Source organism: Ostrea edulis, chromosome 1, assembly GCF_947568905.1.
Source record: "Ostrea edulis chromosome 1, xbOstEdul1.1, whole genome shotgun sequence".
In the NCBI taxonomy this organism is placed as follows: Eukaryota; Metazoa; Mollusca; class Bivalvia; order Ostreida; family Ostreidae; genus Ostrea; species Ostrea edulis.
This window is the reverse complement of record NC_079164.1, coordinates 27,579,864-27,597,823: the sequence shown is the minus strand read 5'-3', so window position 1 is coordinate 27,597,823 and position 17,960 is coordinate 27,579,864. Positions and strand designations below refer to the sequence as shown.

Below are 17,960 nucleotides of genomic sequence, written 5' to 3'. Positions count from 1 at the left end.
TGGTATTGTAAATAGCATCAATATCTTCATCATAACTGGGGGAATTCGGCAACGTAAGTTTCAATTTCAAATGCTCAAAACTCATGTATGCTGCATCGTTACATGGAACATAGTGTAGTGTCTGGTTCCTTAAATTCTTACTCACTGAATTCAACGTTATTCACAAGCTTTTCCAATACGAAAAAAGTTAGATTTTGTAGATATATGTTTGCATGGAAGGAAATTCTAATGATTTTTTCATGTAAAAACAATGCTTCCCTGATATGAAATTATATATATCGTTAAGTATATATTCGTTACAATAGATATTTCATCACTTCAACTGTTAGCCATTCTTTACATACCGATTTAGACTACCGATTGCTCCATTTACCTTATCAAGATGTAGGGCTCACAGCAAGTTTGACTGGTCAGAAGTGGATGCTTACTTCTCTTGGAATCTGATCTCATCCATGGTATATCCAGGGTTCCGTATTTGCCCTTCGTTTAATTTTGTATCGTTTATAGTATTCATGAGATTGATCACTCATCTTCACTTGTTCATCCTAGTGAATGTCTCAGACCAAGGGCTTTGTTATTTTTCGTTAATCTCATCTTATACATATGTATATACTGTGACTGTGACGTAATTCCACATTTCCAGCATTGATATTTGTCCATCAAAGGCTGGATTATGATTTTGTTTTGAGATCACAGGAAATCAATGCCTTCGGAATTTTGAAATGTAATACATGTTTACTTTTGTGAAGGGAAAGAAATATCTATCGTTTACATGTGGAATGTTGTAACATAAGATAACTTTATCAAAACATTTACCAGGGAGACTACATTCAAATGCCTTCGCCTTTTGTCAATAATACCACAGAATATTTATCTTAATGTACTGAAGATCTCTAATGTACTTAAGGTACGAAAATCATTCTTCTACTGACAGCGTGTTCAATTCACTTTTGGAAAAAAAACCACCAACTAATAGTTACTGGTGTGTTAATACGCTGATATTTATTCATTAATTCAAAGTAAAAATTCAAATCCACACAATCAATCTAACTCTTACGCAAATCTTTTATTTCGAAATTTACGATTTTTATACATTCATCTCTCTATTCATTTTTTAAAAATACAATGTAAAAAAAAAATGATTTTCCCAAGCATAGCGAAGCTAAACGCACTTTAAGAAATAAGAGTTTCAAGAGTATACATTAGACATATTTATTAACTTCATATAATACTCCCTACTTTTCTTTTCATCAAAGTACATCTACGTACTTATTACATCTTTCAAAATTTATATATTCTAAAATAATCATATCAATTGCTAGATCCCAGAGCTACCATAAAGTTTAAGTATGCTGCTGAAAGAAACTTGATCAATTTTTATCACATTTGAAAAATTACGAAAAATCTAGGGATCGTATATTGTTTGTGGGCCTTTATAATTTTTCACTATATTTCAAAATACGAGTAAATCAGTTTACCTTGTTCTCAATATTTTATGTCAATTTTGTCAGTTTGATGAAAACATATACTATGAAGAATACGAAATTGAGAGCAAGGCAAACAGGGACCTCTGGAAACAATAAAATGGAATATCAGCTGCCTAGAAGGAATGGGCAACACTTGTTGACAGTCCACACCCACCATGAGCCCTGTATCTTGATCATGTAAACAGAGTAATCCGTATTCAACATCAGTATTCAAAGAACGGGCTAACAACTGATACAAAAACATCAGACAGCACTTGACTTAATGACAGGTTGTATTTGCAAATTTATTCATTGTAACGACCATACCATTTGCGAGAATCGGTCTTTGAACGAGAATGTTAAAACCCCTTTAATATCAATTCATTTGTCTGTTGCCAGTCTTCGCTTTAAATGTGATCCTACGAGAACATGCTCTCGCGTACATAAATATGGGAAATTGACGATGGTGAAGCTAAAGTCACCCCGTTTGTCAAGAGGTAGAGTTGTTCAGTTCCCCTTTAACGTCTATATTCACTAAAATATATGAAGAAGATGTGAAAGACTCTGTTGTGTCTTTCATTTCGAATTTAGTGGAATATACCGCATCGACACAAGACTGATAGTGAATATCATTAATAGATAAAACGCCGCCGATGTATCTAAATGTGGAGTTCAAGACCACAGTGCGGTATTTTTTTTTTTTTTTTTACGTATAAGCTTTTGAATAAATTCTGCCTCAAAAGAATATATATAAAGATCAGCAAATAAAGGAACACAATTCGTGTTCATGGGAATTCAAACAGATCGTTGGAAGATTACATCACCACCTGATCACCAAAAACTACGAAAGTATTGTTCATGAGGAACTCAAGCAAATTTAGGTCACCCGAGTCACCTAGGTGGCCTATTGCGATCTGTTTTTGTCCGTCGTCGTCCGATGTGCGTATATTTTTCACATTTTCAACGTCTTCTCTAGAACCACTGAATCAATTTCAATCAAATTTGCCACAAAGTATTCTTGGGTGCAAAATATTCAGCTTTTTCAAATGAAGGGAAATGATTCCTTTCAAGGGCAGATAACCAACAAAAGGCGAAAATAGGGTTGGATCTTCTCAAGAATCACTGAGCCAGAATAGTTGAAATTTACATGAAAGTATCCTGATAGAGTATAGATTCGATTTTATTCAAATCATAGTCACTTGACTTGGATGGAGTCACAATAGATCAACATTTTTCATGGGGATGTATAGTACTTATTCTGGTAGAAGATATTAGCCAGTAGTTGCTTCTGCAATATTTCTTGATGTCGAACAAAAATAGTACATGGTTTTCAGTTCAAAAGAAAGGCGAAGATAACGAACAGTGATCAATCTCACAAAAGTGCCATGGTGAGAGTAGTCACTCTTTGGCTCACTGGACTTGGTAAAGGTTATAAGAGTAGTCATAGATACAATAAAACTAGGTGAAGATATGGAGATCGTGTTTATTTTCTTGGTTAAAATACCTCAAACAAGTAATAAACAGGTCACATGGGGAATACTATGCAAGTTATAGTACAGAATTTGACAATGTAAGGCACAATGATGAGTAACTATTACATTAGATTGTACCTTGTATCACAGATATAGTACAACTACATGTGACTGCAAAGTAGATATGTTTAAGGGTTTTGATTGAACAGGCAAGAAGCGATACGTTTTTTAATGACATGTTTTTGTTTATATGGGATGATTTTTCGGTATTTATCAGAGGATCTGAATTATCACTTGTGCCAATATTCAACCATGAATCACGAGGAAAATATTACCAATTTACTTACTATATTTGTGAAGATCGGCACATGATACTCGGGTGACAGTTAAGATCCATGGACCTCTTGTTAATTATCAGCATCAGAATCCATGTGTTGAATCAGAGTTTGAGAAAGTGATTTTTGGATGACTGATCACGAGATATGGGTATTTTCGAATTTCATTTTTATTAAAGAAGCGGCTGTTTATGATGTTAAAAGCCAAGTCTTTTTTTTTATCGTGAGGAATGGCAGTGTTAAGATTTGAACAGTCGTACATGTTGATGCTGTTCAGTTTGGATAATTTACTAAAAGTTCTTTGGAATTTGTGAGAATCCAAATTTGACTTGAATACACATGACATTTCTCCTTCACAGCACTTAATATTTCCATGTGGAAAAACGATAGGGGGTTAGTGAAACACTTACGAGATCATACAATGTATCTTTACTATAAGGGTTTTGGAATCCAGTATATATACAGAAACTCCCCATTGATGGAATTTCATACGTGTTTAGAACTGATATATGATCATATACTGATATACGATTTCTCTGTCGACCGGTCACACCCGCCGTGAGCCCTATATCTTGATCAGTTAAACAGAGGTATCCGTGTACCAAGAACGGCCTAACAATTGGTATGAAACACGTCAGACAGCATTTGACCCAATGATAGGTTGTATTGACAAACTAGATCGTTATAACGACCATAGAATCTGCGAAAAGCTGACTTTAAACGAAACTGTTGGAACCCCTGTACCATCAACTTGTTTCTCAGTAGCCTGTCTCGATTTAAAAACTGACCATACGCAGAACAAGCTATTGCGTATCGAATCAGTTGAGAGATATAAACACCATATGCAGGTGATAATGAAATATTGCTACGTATATATGGGAAATTAACGATGGAGAAGCTGAAATCATCCCGTTTGTCATAAAGTTGAGTTGTTAGTTTGCCGTTAATATCTACATTTAATAAAATATCTAAGTATGAAGCAGAAGTGGACGACTCTGTGGTGTCTTTTCTTTTGATTGATTGAATATTGTTTAACGTCCCTCCCGAGAATATATCACTCATATGGAGACGTCACCACTGCCGGTGAAGGGCTGCAAAATTTAGGCCTATGCTTGAAGGGTATGGCCATTGAGCAGGGAGGGATATTTATCGTGCCACACCTGCTGTGACACAGGGCCTCGGTTTTTGCGGTCTCATCCGAAAGACCGCCCAGTTTAGTCGCCTCTTACGAAAAACAAGGGGTACTGAGGACCTATTCTGACCCGGATCCCCACAGGACTTTTATTTCGAGTTCTCTGGGACATATCGAATGGACATACATGTATGAATGAAAATTATTATTGTTAATAGATAAAACGTCATCGATATATCTAAATGTCGAATTGAGAGCCACATATATTTTTTCTACTCACGTAGTAGTGTTTGAATAAATTCTGTTTCATAGGAATATAAAATCAGGTCAGCTAACAAAGGAGCATAATTCGTGCCCATAGCGATTCCAAAAGACTGTTGGAAGACCTGATCATCAAAGCCCACGTAGATATAGTACGTGTGCCTGGAATGAAAGTGGTGTTTAACAAAGTAATTTTATGGATGACTGATTACTATATATGAATATTTCCCTTTTCCACAGTTGCTGAAGAAGCAACTGTCTATGATGTCAAAAGGTCTAGTTTTTAATTTATCGTGAGGAATGGTCGTGTAAAGTGTTGAAAAGACATACGTTTTGATGTTGCTGATTTGAGAAAAGTTTTCCTATTTCAAGTTTACTAAACGTTCTTTAGAATGTTTTAGAGTCCATATTTCTGGCATATGTAGTCGCACAGTAAGTTTAAAGTTTCTCCTTCACAGCTGTTAATATTTTCATGAGGAGCAAAGATAAGGGCTTGGTAGAACATTTACTGGATCCAGTTTATATCTATCTATTCATTTATATATATCTATCTATTCATCTATCTATCTATATGGTATATCCGGCGGATCGGACGTATTGTATGGTTGTAGGCATTATTTTATCCAAACAGTTTATTTATGTATTAAAGCAGTAGCTTTAGTTAATTTAGCATTGAAATCTTGCCGTTTTTGTTCATTTGTTTAGTTTCAATATGTTATTAATTGCTTTGTCCTGAGTGAGGGACGGGTTTTCCCGAAAAATAGACAAAGATTCATTCATTGTACGTGACATTGGAACATTTTAGTGCTTTGTATAATTTTGCCTTATCTATCTATCTATCTATCTATATCTTTTTAAGAGCTGTCTTATATCTGACCGACATATTCCGATCTTCCAGTATTGTTTGTACTTGACGCGATGAGAAGACACAAATGAATTCATTATAAATGATTGAATGTTTAAATGAATTGAACACCTGTTGAATCCTTACATTACATCAAGTTATTGTCTGTACCTGTAAATCTTGTGCTATAACATTTACCTTTGTGTTTGGAAATGTTTTATTACACTGTGCAGTCTATAATTAAACTCAACATTTAGTAGGGTTAATACATCAGAACCAGTGACAATTACGTACGTTTCTATACTGTTGAATGAAAATCATGAACCCATACACTTGCCTGCTCTGCATTCATTGTCTATAACAGTACATAAGAATCCATATTGGTGAAACAACCTATGGAGAAATGATGAAACGGATAATTAGTTTTATATTTATATCACTGTTTCGAGAAACATTGTTACAAGTTATAAGCTCTTCACATGTTCATTCCTCCTCTTTCATTACTTCGGGTAACGGACAACAAGGTAAGCCAAACATTTTAACATGTTTTATTTAATCAGAGCGAAAAGAGACCTGAAAACCTGCGGTGAAATATGCAAACAAAGACTGCAAATTTCAATGTTAATTAGTGACACATTTCTCATGGCGTGTTGGTAGTAATTAGTGATGAGTAATGAAGTAGGTAGATGCATTGTGAGATCGTAATCTGCAAGATTAATCATACTGACTGACGCAAAAAACTTGAGGAAATTACCTTTGTTTCAATGTTTAAAATTCATTGTGAAAAATGAAGGTTTTAAATATCATTTGAAGGTACTTTCAAATACTCATCAATTCTTAAACATTGTTATACTAAGCAACTTTTGCTAAAATATAATTGGTTACAGGATTTTCTAAATCTACATCATTCGAAGGATCAAATCATGCACATACTTTTAAATCTGTCGGAAAAGCGCCTGTCTTGCAACCAAATCCTTCCTTTGCAACCCGAAATTCTGGAAGACGCAATGGAAAACAGAATGGACCTTTCAATTCTGATTCTGTTGGTGGAGGTTTTACACATAGTTTTGTGTCTACCGGAAGTGCATCAGAAGCAGCACAATTGATGTCTCAACAAGATCACTTCCCAAATCAGGGACACCCTATAGTTCAGGCCCCACAGGGACAATTGGTAATTCATGGTCAGCAGGTACCCTCAACATCATTTCACGCTCAAAAGAGACACCAGATAATCCACGCTCAAAATGGACCCCAGATAGATAACGCTCAATCTGGAATCCCATTTATTCATGGTCAACATGGTCCCTCAATGTTTCACGTCCAACAAGGACATCCAGTACATCATAGAACCAGGGAATCACAATCAATGCATGGTCACCGAGGGCTACAGACAGTGCAAGAACAAGAACATCGGGCTATTCAGGATCAAGCGAGGACAGATTTTCAGGGGCATCAGGTAGCTGAAGGACAGCAGAACCATCATACAATAGAGATACATAATGCACACACACCGGTTGAGAGTCATCAAATTCATCATACCAAAGGTAGCCATTCGTTCAGTACAACAAACGTAGGACCGATATTTTCATCACATGTTAATTCTCCAAGTCAAATCTTGAAAACCATATCAACAGCAAATACTGGTCAAATGGGAGAGAACAATCCAGACGCCATCTTTATACCACAGTCATTTGGAAGCCATCCTTTTCCAAGGAATTTCATCCTTCCTAAAAGGCATCGAGAACACAAACCACTCCAACATGAGGCCATTAATATGTTACAAACAGAATTTAAAACCGAACAGCAATCAGCAAAGGGTCACCAATTCGACAATACGCATGGCATACATCCACCAGATCGTACAGATAATCCCCAAGAACGTAATGGAAATGGTAATCCAGAGTCATCACATAATACCAATAAGAATCCACAGTCATCACAGAATAACTTATTTGGCTTTGCATCGTTGGATAATCCACACTTTAGAGATGGGGGATTTCATCATGGAGGAATTCAAAACGTAACAACATTACATGGTCCTATGCAGTTTGGAAACGGGTTGGCTCAGTTAGGATCCAGTCATAGAGACAGCGAGGTAAACAGGAAGGATGTAATGATGTACGTTTATAATGTAAATATCAAATTTCATATTCATTAAATAGTTATATCGTAAAAGCAAGTTATCAATAATGTGTTGATGAATTATCTTTAAGATTGTTACATGCACGGAAGAGTACAAGAAGTTTCCTAACCACACAATGTGCTTAGTGGATAAAACAAGTCTTAATATTTCCGGTGTGTCAGAATCTGAGAGGTTAGAAATACTCAGAATGCATAATAACTTTCGGGGTACAGTGCTACCAGAGGCGTCTGATATCTTCACAATGGTAAGCTACCCTTCTGTCTATCTGATATCTTCACAATGGTAAGCTACACTTCTGTCTATAGAGATATATGTCTTTTTATCGCAGTACAGGATTCAATGTCAATGTGACTAGTTTTTGTTTAATCTTTTCCTTGTGTACATTTTGTGACTGAAGTGCAATTGTTCGCCTATGGCAATATGCACGTGCTTTTGCCGGTCTATGACATATTCTGATTGCACTTTTCTGAGACGATACAAAAGTACATACTTTATTTTATCAAACATTTCTTGCTCATCTATAAGTGATAATGAATCAGAGTTCCTGGGATTTGATATCAGTGTTGTTACGAAAAACAGTATCGTGTTATGCATTTCAGACCCTCTTTGATTTATCCTGTTTTATTATGAAAGGTGAATATTATTATCCAATTTGCTTGGACATAACATAATTTCTTATGTAACGTTCGAGGTGTCTGTCTAGTAATCTACATATACATACTTGTACTATTTGATGATGCCTTACATCCGTAACTTGTATAGTAAATAGTCATTGGAAGCCGACCATTTTGTTTTCAACCAAATGCATGTCGAATTTTTCAGAGATGGGACGACAGACTGGCGATAGTAGCACAGAAATGGGCAAACCAGTGTAGCAGGTTCCATGATAAAATGAGAGCTGTGCCCTGTACGTGTACATTTTATGACAAATTCATAAGTTTTTTCAGGTACATTCCAATTATCTACGCGTAATTCCGCGAGATTAAATTTTAGCGAAATTTAGTACTTGCGATTAAACTCTTACATACAGAATACATATGAGACAGATACTGGTTTGCGAAAATATTGTCTCCTGAATTAATAGAATGTATATCATTGTGTGAACGCGAAAATATTGTGTCGCGAAATAAGCGTTCTACAGATTTTTCTATAAAAATGTTTGGAAATATTTTCATTTGACATAAAAAGTTTTTAAGCATGATTCACCTCATGATGTCATTTATCAAATATATTTACTTGTCTTCACAGCACTAGGAAAACATACATTGATTGGTCAAAATTTGGCGGGAGGATTTTCCAACTGGTCATCTGTTCTGAATGAATGGTGGAATGAACATACTATTTGGCAATATGGCATTGATCCCAACACTTACATTCCAGAGATCAGTGATGTTGCTGAAACAATTGGTCATTTCATACAGGTATTTTCAATTCTGATGATATTGAGCAAAATCATTTAAAATGATAATATACATACAGGTATTTCAATTCCGATGATAATGATAGCGGTTTTGCCTTACAGTTTTACAGTGGAATTTGAAAAACAAAATTGTTTATTTTCAAATTCCACATAAGAGCTGAAAGGCAAAACCAATTTTAAAAATATATTTCCCTATACCAAGGACTTTTACTCTAACATATATATAATATATATTCGTAGAAAATGTTATTACATGTAAATATTGGGTATGAATTGCAAAATTCTAGGTAAAATAACAGACAAATTTAAACATTCATGATTTATGCACTATATCTGGTGGGATGTTTTCAAACAATTCTATAGAATATCATAAATTTTAAGCCTATACAATTATGTTGCAAAATGATACGTCATATCTTTCAGTTTTCTGTATACCATATAACGGGTATTTTCTACTGTTGTCCATTTCTGCGGAATTTTGCAGCAAATAATTTGATAACTGTTGGGGAGATCAAATAGCCGTAAAAATACCTGGTATACGATATGTATTATTGCATGCTGAGGTACTCAAAACATATCAGATAATAAAATATTTTATTCAGATGACGTATAACGCCACTTACATGGTTGGGTGTGGATACGCGCAATGTGACGGCAGTCGGTATGAGCGATATTATGTATGCAACTACGCACCAGGGTACGTCGAGTGTGTTTTATTATTACTTTTTTTGAAAGAAACAAGATGTGTTTGTGAAACACAAATGCCCCCGATAATGGCCAATTCCGAAGATGGCCAAGGTCACAAGGGCAAATATCTTGGTACCAGTAGAAAGATCTTGTCAAAAGAAATGCTCATGTACAATATGAAGCTCTAATATTTACCATTTAGAAGTTATGACCAATGTAAAAAAAATTTTTTTAAAGTAGGGCAAAAGGTTCAATACCAACGGAAAGATCTTGTCACAAGGAATACTCATGTGAAATATCAAAGCTCTATCACTTACTGTTCAAAAGTTATTAACAAGGTTAAAGTTTCAGACAGAATTACAAAATGACAGACAGGACAAAAACAATATGCCCCCCAATCTTCGATCTCGGGGGGCATAAAAATTAATTCATTTCAGAATAATGTGATAACGCTACACTAATGTCCTTTTATTTTACTATATTCATTGCTTTAATAGTATTGTTTCATTTGAATCTAATGTTCATACTTAATGTATTAAGACTAAGGAGTTTTAAACATCCCTTTACAATCGGAGACCGGTGCAGGGCGTGTCCTCATACTTGCAGGAATGGAAAATGTGGTATGTTTTGAATCAATTACATTTTAATTCTTTGAGAGTAAAAAAATAAGTATATTTCGGTGTATTAAAAACCTCCATTTTCATTGCATTTCTGCTTGATGTTCTAAATATTTCATTTGTACTTCAATGCTGTGTGTTTCGCTGTTGCAAGTATAGTAATTCAAAGTTATTGTTGCAAAGTGATTAGTATTGACGGAAAACACGTTAGAACGTTATAGTCGTTTATTTGAACTGCTCGTTGTTTATTTACTATAGTAACGTTGACGTTTACAAACCACTATGACGTTGCAATAGAGTTAGCGTAATAGAAGAGTGCGGCTAATCCATGACACCCTAAGTACCGAGATAATGAATAGAATAAAAAGTGCAGATAAAATAACAGTTCTATTCAGTAAAGAATAAGTTCAAAATCACTAAACTAAGAGATCTATTGACGAATCTTCTCTTATTTTTTGTTTTTGACAGCTGATCGGTAGGTTGTCTTTGAAAATCGTTTTCGTTTACTTCGATCAGATATAGTTTTGAAATTAGTCTATTTGTAAGACAATGTTTGATCCGTAAAGTAGCATTCCCCTGAATAAATACGGGTCTTTCGAGATACGGATTCAATCTGACTTCTATCACACGTTGAACGTACATTGTAGGACACAATTGCAATAAATTTCCTGCATTAAAATGATATCTTTCCAATAAAGGAACCATTTAAAGGAAAAAGCATTTAATTACATTATGTGAGTTGGCGAGGGAAATAAATCCCGAGGACATAGAAATGAAAGACACTTATGCCGACATAGATAAGAAAGGGAGAATTTCCATCTGCTTTGCACCCAGGTACTGAACACAAATATTAACTTGGATCGTCAGCGTTCTTCCTCTTTTTAAGGCTGCGCAAAGCTCTTTACATACCCTCTGCTAGCGAAACACCATTTTCAAATTTGTATCGATGTCAACTTTGCCTTACAATTGGTTACTATCACGTGACCTCGGTGTGTGAACGGCCATTCTAATCGGTCGTTCCGGTATATACTTAAAATTCCGTGTTTCTTCACGACAGCTACATGTAGTTTCCACATTATTCGAGGTCCATCCCCGTGGACGTGAACAACATCGCCATCTTTAATATTCTGTGTGAAAGGTGAATATAACGAACAGTGATCAATCTCACAACTCCTACAAGCAATTGCCTCTTTTCGTAATGTTTGCATGTAGGAGTTATCGTTCGTGTGGGACGGTATATACATGTATGAACTTCCGGTAAAGAGTAGACAAAGCATCCAAATACAAACATTTACATTTTATGGTATGGATTCGCTTATTAACGCAGTACAGCCTAGCCATTATCTCCTAACATTGCCGTTGAATACATCACAGATTTCCAAAAATTGCAAATATAAATATTTCCTCAAGAAATTCATTTAAAAGTAGCAACAAACTCAAAGGTGCACAATGTTGTTTGTGTGCGGGACTCGGCGGTCGGCTCCATTCTAACAGATAAACACATCAGACATTAAAGATTACAAAGAATTTGTATTCAGGTTGGCCCAGGAAATCGAATGCATTTCCTAAATCAGATCCACCCCTTATGATAACCTTCGATTTACGACGCAGGATTATTATGCGCAAAGTTGAAGTCTTATTAAATATTGCTGAAAATTGCTTCGGAGGTCAATATACATATATAAAAATGAAATGAAATAAACTGAAAAAATGTAACAAAAATCAACTCACTTAGTCTCCATTAATGCAGACTTCTCCTCTAGCGCCCCCCCCCCTCCTTTAACATTGTACGCTGTATGAAAAAGTAACTATCGATTCTATAAAGAATACAAAAGTAAGTGTTTTTTGCAAACACGGACCCCTGGATACACCAGAGGTGCAAGCACTGAAGGTCTTGTTTGTGAACACAGTAGTAATATTTAGTTAGTAGGGATATGACAATGGGGAAAAAAATTTGTGACCCATTAGTCATAAATTCTTCTGACCGATTAATCGTTAAAACTTATAATTCTCAATTACTGTATTATTTTATTTTAGCTTCAGTTTTATTAATTCACTAAAAACAGTATGAAAAGTGCTTCGATAAATAAAGACGTGGAACCCCCCCCCCCCCCCCCCCCCAACATGATTGTATCTTGCTTAACGTCTCGCTCGAGAATTTTTCTCTCATGGAGACGTCACCAAGACCGGTGAAGGGCTTCAAATTTAGACTTATGCTCGGCGCTTACGGCCATTGAGCAGTGAGGGTTCTTTAGCGTGCCACACCTACTGTGACACGGGACATCCGTTTTTAAGGTCATCTCCGAGGACCTGCGACATTCACACCTGATGCTGAGCGTTTGGCGATGGAACTGTCACTACCTATTTTAACGACTTAGGTCTGTCGTGGTCGGGATTCGAACCCCGGCCTTCTGCATGCGGGGTGAACGCTCTAACCTCTCGGTCAACGCGGCGGTAAAAAAAAAAAACAAAAAAAAAAACCCACACACATGAAAGCAAGAATATTTGTAAAAATTCAAAATGTTCACTTTTTGCAACACCACGCCAGAACGGTTCATCATATGATTATTTTCATTACAATATTTGGCTTCAAGTTTATGTTAAAGAAATAGTTCTATTGTCTTCAAAGTTTGTTTACAAGAAATGCTAATGTGGCAAAAATCTGTTCGGACGGCACACGGCATTATGTTACTCAGGACGTGCGAGTCCGTTCTACATAACATAGCTGACATTTCATCTCTTTCTCGTTATACCCCCCGCATCAAGTTGTGGGGGTGGGGGGGTATGGTATACTGGAATCGGGTTGTCCGTCTGTCTGTCCGTCCACGCAATGGTTTCCGGGCTCTAAAGCGTTATCCTTTGCACCTACCGTCACCATATCATACATATGGACTACCCATGGGGTGAAGATGTTCCCTATCGATTTTGGGGTCAAAAGGTCAAGCGCACTGGACATCGAAGTAGCAATATTGTTTCCGGGCTCTAAAGCGTTATCCTTTCCACCTACAGTCACCATATCATACATATGGACTAACCATGGGATGAAGATGTTCCCTATCGATTTTGAGGTCAAAGGTCAAGCGCACTGGACATCGAAGTAGCAATATGGTTTCCGGGCTCTAAAGCGTTATCCTTTCCACCTACAGTCACCATATCATACATATGGACTACCCATGGGATGAAGATGTTCCCTATCGATTTTGGGGTCAAAAGGTCAAAGGTCACGCGCACTGGACATCGAAGTAGCAATATGGTTCGGTTTGTCATGCCATTTGTTTTTTATACTCAGAAAAGAGGTAGTTTATACCTATTACCAACACCCTTTGGGAGATTGGGGTAAGCGGGGGGTATTCTTAGTGAGCATTGCTCACAGTACCTCTTGTTTAAGTATTACTATGCGTGAAACAGTGGGAAGTAAATTCGAATATGATTTAGTCTGACCTCCATGATTTTTAGGCGTATCCCCCTTCCATTTTTATTTTCATCCTCCAACTTTGTATAATATATCTTTCTCTGACCAGAAATGTACATGCATGTTACTTGTCCTCATTGTCATATATTAAAATGGTACGAATCATTGAACTAATTATAAAATCCATGTGGAAATTATGCTGGCAGCGTTGACTTTATCAGTGTGATACTAGTACTGCTTGGTAGTTTATTTTACGCATGCAAGCATTATAGAGCCTGACTGGGAACTTTCAAACAGGTTTTACTACAAAATGGAGTATAATTATCGGTATTGCATGCAATTTTACTTTGAAGATTATTAAATCTGATCAGTCATTTAAACAGTTAATATTTAAACATCACCTAGACTTTTGAATATTACGACCCCCCCCCCCCCCTTGTTTTTAAAAAAAAAACAACCATGTAATACAGGCACGGCAGTATTTCTTTACTACAAATAAACCGGCAAATCGGTTACAAATTTTCTAATCGGTTAGCATTTTTTCAACCGAATAATCGGTTAACTAGCTAATCGTTGTTATCCATAGTATTTAACACATGCTTATGTATTTAATCCAACCAAACTTTGGATACATGCCGTCCCGCACGAACGACAACTCGTACAGCAAGAAATACGAAAATCCGAAATACAAAATAGATAGTTAGGCAAACACGGACCCCTGGATACACCAGAGGTGGGATCAGGTGCCTAGGAGGAGTAAGCATCCCCTGTCGACCGGTCACACCCGCCGTGAGCCCTATATCCTGATCAGGTAAACGGAGTTATCCGTTGTCAAAATCAGTGTGAAAAGAACGGCCTAACAATCGGTATGAAACATGTCAGACAGCATTTGATCCAATGACAGGTTGTATTGACGAAGTAGATCGTTATAACGACCATAGAATTTGCGAAATTCTTACTTCAATCGAGACTGTTGAAACCTCTGTACCATCAACTTGTTTGTCAGTAGCTTGCCTCGATTTAAAAACTGACTATACGCAGAACAAGCTCTTGCGTATCGAATCAGTCAAGTGTCGGTGGTCACAGCAAATTCGTGTAATCGAAATCTTGTCAGAATTGAAGTTAAATCATTCATTCTGATAGGTGTGGTGCTGGAATCCGTCTTGACATAATCATGAGGAATATAGTTATCGCTCTACAGATGACGATGTCGTATCTTCTGCTAATTCTATGAATCCTTGTCGTTCCTCAATTATTTCACTGTATTTCTTAAACCTTCCGAGTTATGACTTAGTCTGTTGATCGTGCTATGAGTTCTTTTTAATGCAATTCAATAATTTGATGATGGCTCAAAGTGGTCATGTTTCCATGGAAATTTGGCGAAGTATTTGTCGTTGAGGCGTATTCACTTGATTCGCTCTTGTTAGGTGTGTCCATAATTCTAATGTTCTCTAGATCACAGAAGCGTTCCAGTGCTTGTTCTAATGACGTGTGCATAATTATCACGTTGTATATCTGATCACTGATGGTCTTTACGAGATGATTGAGAAGTTGGTCCCGAGAGCAGAAATCCAATCTTCAACTTCACAGCAGTTGGTCCTGGTCCCCGGATGACTTTGTCCTCTAAAATTCTCCAGTAATGATCTGCTTAGATTAATATCGAAATTAAAAATTAATTAAAAATTCGTTTCAATGAAAACCGGGTGTGCTAATATGAGTCCTTGAAGGTATGGCAGATTTTATTTCTGTGTGGTGATTGGCTAGAAGGGTTGCTATAGATGGTACAATCAGAACCTTAAATGCGATCAATTTTCTTAAGTATATTATCAAATCTATGGTTGTGCTATCTAGGTTTTTCCAAAGGTAGATAGTTGAAATTACTCATGATTTTCTTTTTGTGATTTCCAAGTCCTTTGCCAGTTTTGGTTTTGTTATGAACAATCTCTGTGACCCTTCATCAAATAAAATATAGATGTTGTTACATAAAAACCCTGATTATTTATATAATGAAAGAAAGCAGAAGTGAGGAAGCTCACATACCCCACGCTCCAACAATGCCTCACATATTAAATAAATGCATCACTGCAAAAACAGGACAGACAGGCTCAAATTCCAAGTTCAATATGGGCATTACTCTCAGAAAAAGTATTGAATCAGAATTTTCTGGGGAAATGCACATGTACACAATGTGTCCTTATTTGCTACAAAGTTTTACGTAATTCTGTTGAGCGGTCTCAGAAGAGTTGCGTTGACAACAGGACAAACGGGCACGAAATTCTAAGTTCAAAAGGCGCATAACTAGGCTCTGCTTTTTAGATCCACATATCGTCGGAATAGTTTTGTCGCTTTTGCTCTGTTGTCAGATCGTATAGAATACAGAATATGTATTGTCTGTAAACTTGTACGGATTTGAACTATCTTGGAAAGTCCAGCATTGTGCAACTTCAAAATAATGTGTCCAATCAAAAGGAATTATCATAGTCTTCTTCCACCTCAAACAAGCGCCGTGTTGACCTACAATGTCGTGTGGGTTCCGAATGATGGCGGGAACGAAAGCTTTGAGAGAAGGAACGGTTTTAGATGAGAACGGAACGCTTTGCTCTGGGAACGGAACGCTGAATCAGTGGCGTAGCTTCCATCGAGGCAACCGAGGCAGCTGCCTCGGTAAAAAAAACAACACCCCACCTTTTACGTTGTTAAAATGTCGATAGTTTCTGGGGGGCACAGCCCCCCAGCCTCGGTAATATTCGAACCCAAGCTACGACTATGCTGAATGGTTTGATATGGGAACGGAACAGCTCCTATCGAGAACCGAACGGTTCAAATGGGATAGTTGATTGATTGTATCTTGCTCAATGTCTCGCTCGAGAATTGTTCACTCATATGGAGACGTCACAGTGAAGGGTTACGAATTTAGGCCTATGCTCGGCGCTTACAGTCATTGAGCAGTGAGGGTTCTTTAGCGTGCCACACCTACTGTGACACGGGTCATCCGTTTTTAAGGTCATCTCCGAGGACCCGTGACATTCACACCTGGTGCCGAGCGTTTGGCGATACAACTGTCACTACGTGTTTTAAAGACTTAGGTCTGTCGTGGCCGGGATTCCAACCCCGGCCTTCCGCATGCGGGGCGAACGCTCTAACCTCTTGGTCACCGCAAATGGGATAGTAGTACACCCCATTGTCCATATGTGATAAATTAAACCTTATTAATATTAGTCCTTTCACATTCTTTTAAAGTATTTCTTTTATCTATAAGTTTGTATATAAATTGTAATACATTTTATTACCCAGACTGCGGGGACAGGGTCTGCAATAACGGAGGCACTCTCAACAAGGACAACTGCCTATGTGACTGTGGACCACTGTATGCCGGGCCCAGCTGTGATATCCGTATGTTTACAATTATGTTATATTATTGTTAGACGATCTCCTTTTTATACCCCCCGCAACAAGTTGTGGGGGGGGGGGGGGGGGGGGGGGGGGGGTATACTGGAATCGGGTTGTCCGTCTGTCTGTCCGTCCGTCCGTCCGTCTGTAGACGCAATGGTTTCCGGGCTCTAAAGCATTATCCTTTCCACCTACCGTCACCATATCATACATATGGACTACCCATGGGATGAAGATGTTCCCTATCGATTTTGAGGTCAAGCGCACTGGACATTGAAGTAGCAATATGGTTTCCGGGCTCTAAAGCGTTATCCTTTCCACCTACAGGCACCATCTCATATATATGGACTACCCATGGGATGAAGATGTTCCCTATCGATTTTGGGGTCAAAAGGTCAAAGGTCACGTGCACTGGACAGCGAAGTAGCAATATGGTTTCCGGACTCTAAAGCGTTATCCTTTCCACGTACAGTCACCATATCATACATATGGACTACCCATGGGATGAAGATGTTCCCTATTGATTTTGGGGTCAAAAGGTCAAAGGTCACGTGCACTGGACAGCGAAGTAGCAATATGGTTTCCGGACTCTAAAGCGTTATCCTTTCCACCTACAGTCACCATATCATACATATGGACTACCCATGGGATGAAGATGTTCCCTATCGATTTTGGGGTCAAAAGGTCAAAGGTCACGTGCACTGGACATCGAAGTAGCAATATGGTTTGGTTTGTCATGCCATTTGATTTTTACACTCAGAAAAGAGGTAGTTTATACCTA

At 37.4% G+C, this 17,960-nt stretch overlaps 1 protein-coding gene across 1 annotated transcript in view; it reads left to right on the top strand.

The window, feature by feature from the left end:
- Nucleotides 1-5,753: 5,753 nt before the first annotated feature.
- The window catches only part of LOC125663867 (uncharacterized), a 17,330-nt gene continuing 5,123 nt past the window's right edge, over nucleotides 5,754-17,960 (top strand). The window contains exons 1-8 of the mRNA XM_048896283.2: nucleotides 5,754-6,034; nucleotides 6,398-7,605; nucleotides 7,724-7,897; nucleotides 8,476-8,560; nucleotides 8,902-9,074; nucleotides 9,676-9,770; nucleotides 10,301-10,380; nucleotides 17,084-17,182. Coding sequence (XP_048752240.2) covers nucleotides 5,914-6,034; nucleotides 6,398-7,605; nucleotides 7,724-7,897; nucleotides 8,476-8,560; nucleotides 8,902-9,074; nucleotides 9,676-9,770; nucleotides 10,301-10,380; nucleotides 17,084-17,182 — 2,035 coding nt within the window. The 5' untranslated portion in view covers nucleotides 5,754-5,913. The remainder of the gene's footprint in view (nucleotides 6,035-6,397; nucleotides 7,606-7,723; nucleotides 7,898-8,475; nucleotides 8,561-8,901; nucleotides 9,075-9,675; nucleotides 9,771-10,300; nucleotides 10,381-17,083; nucleotides 17,183-17,960) is intronic.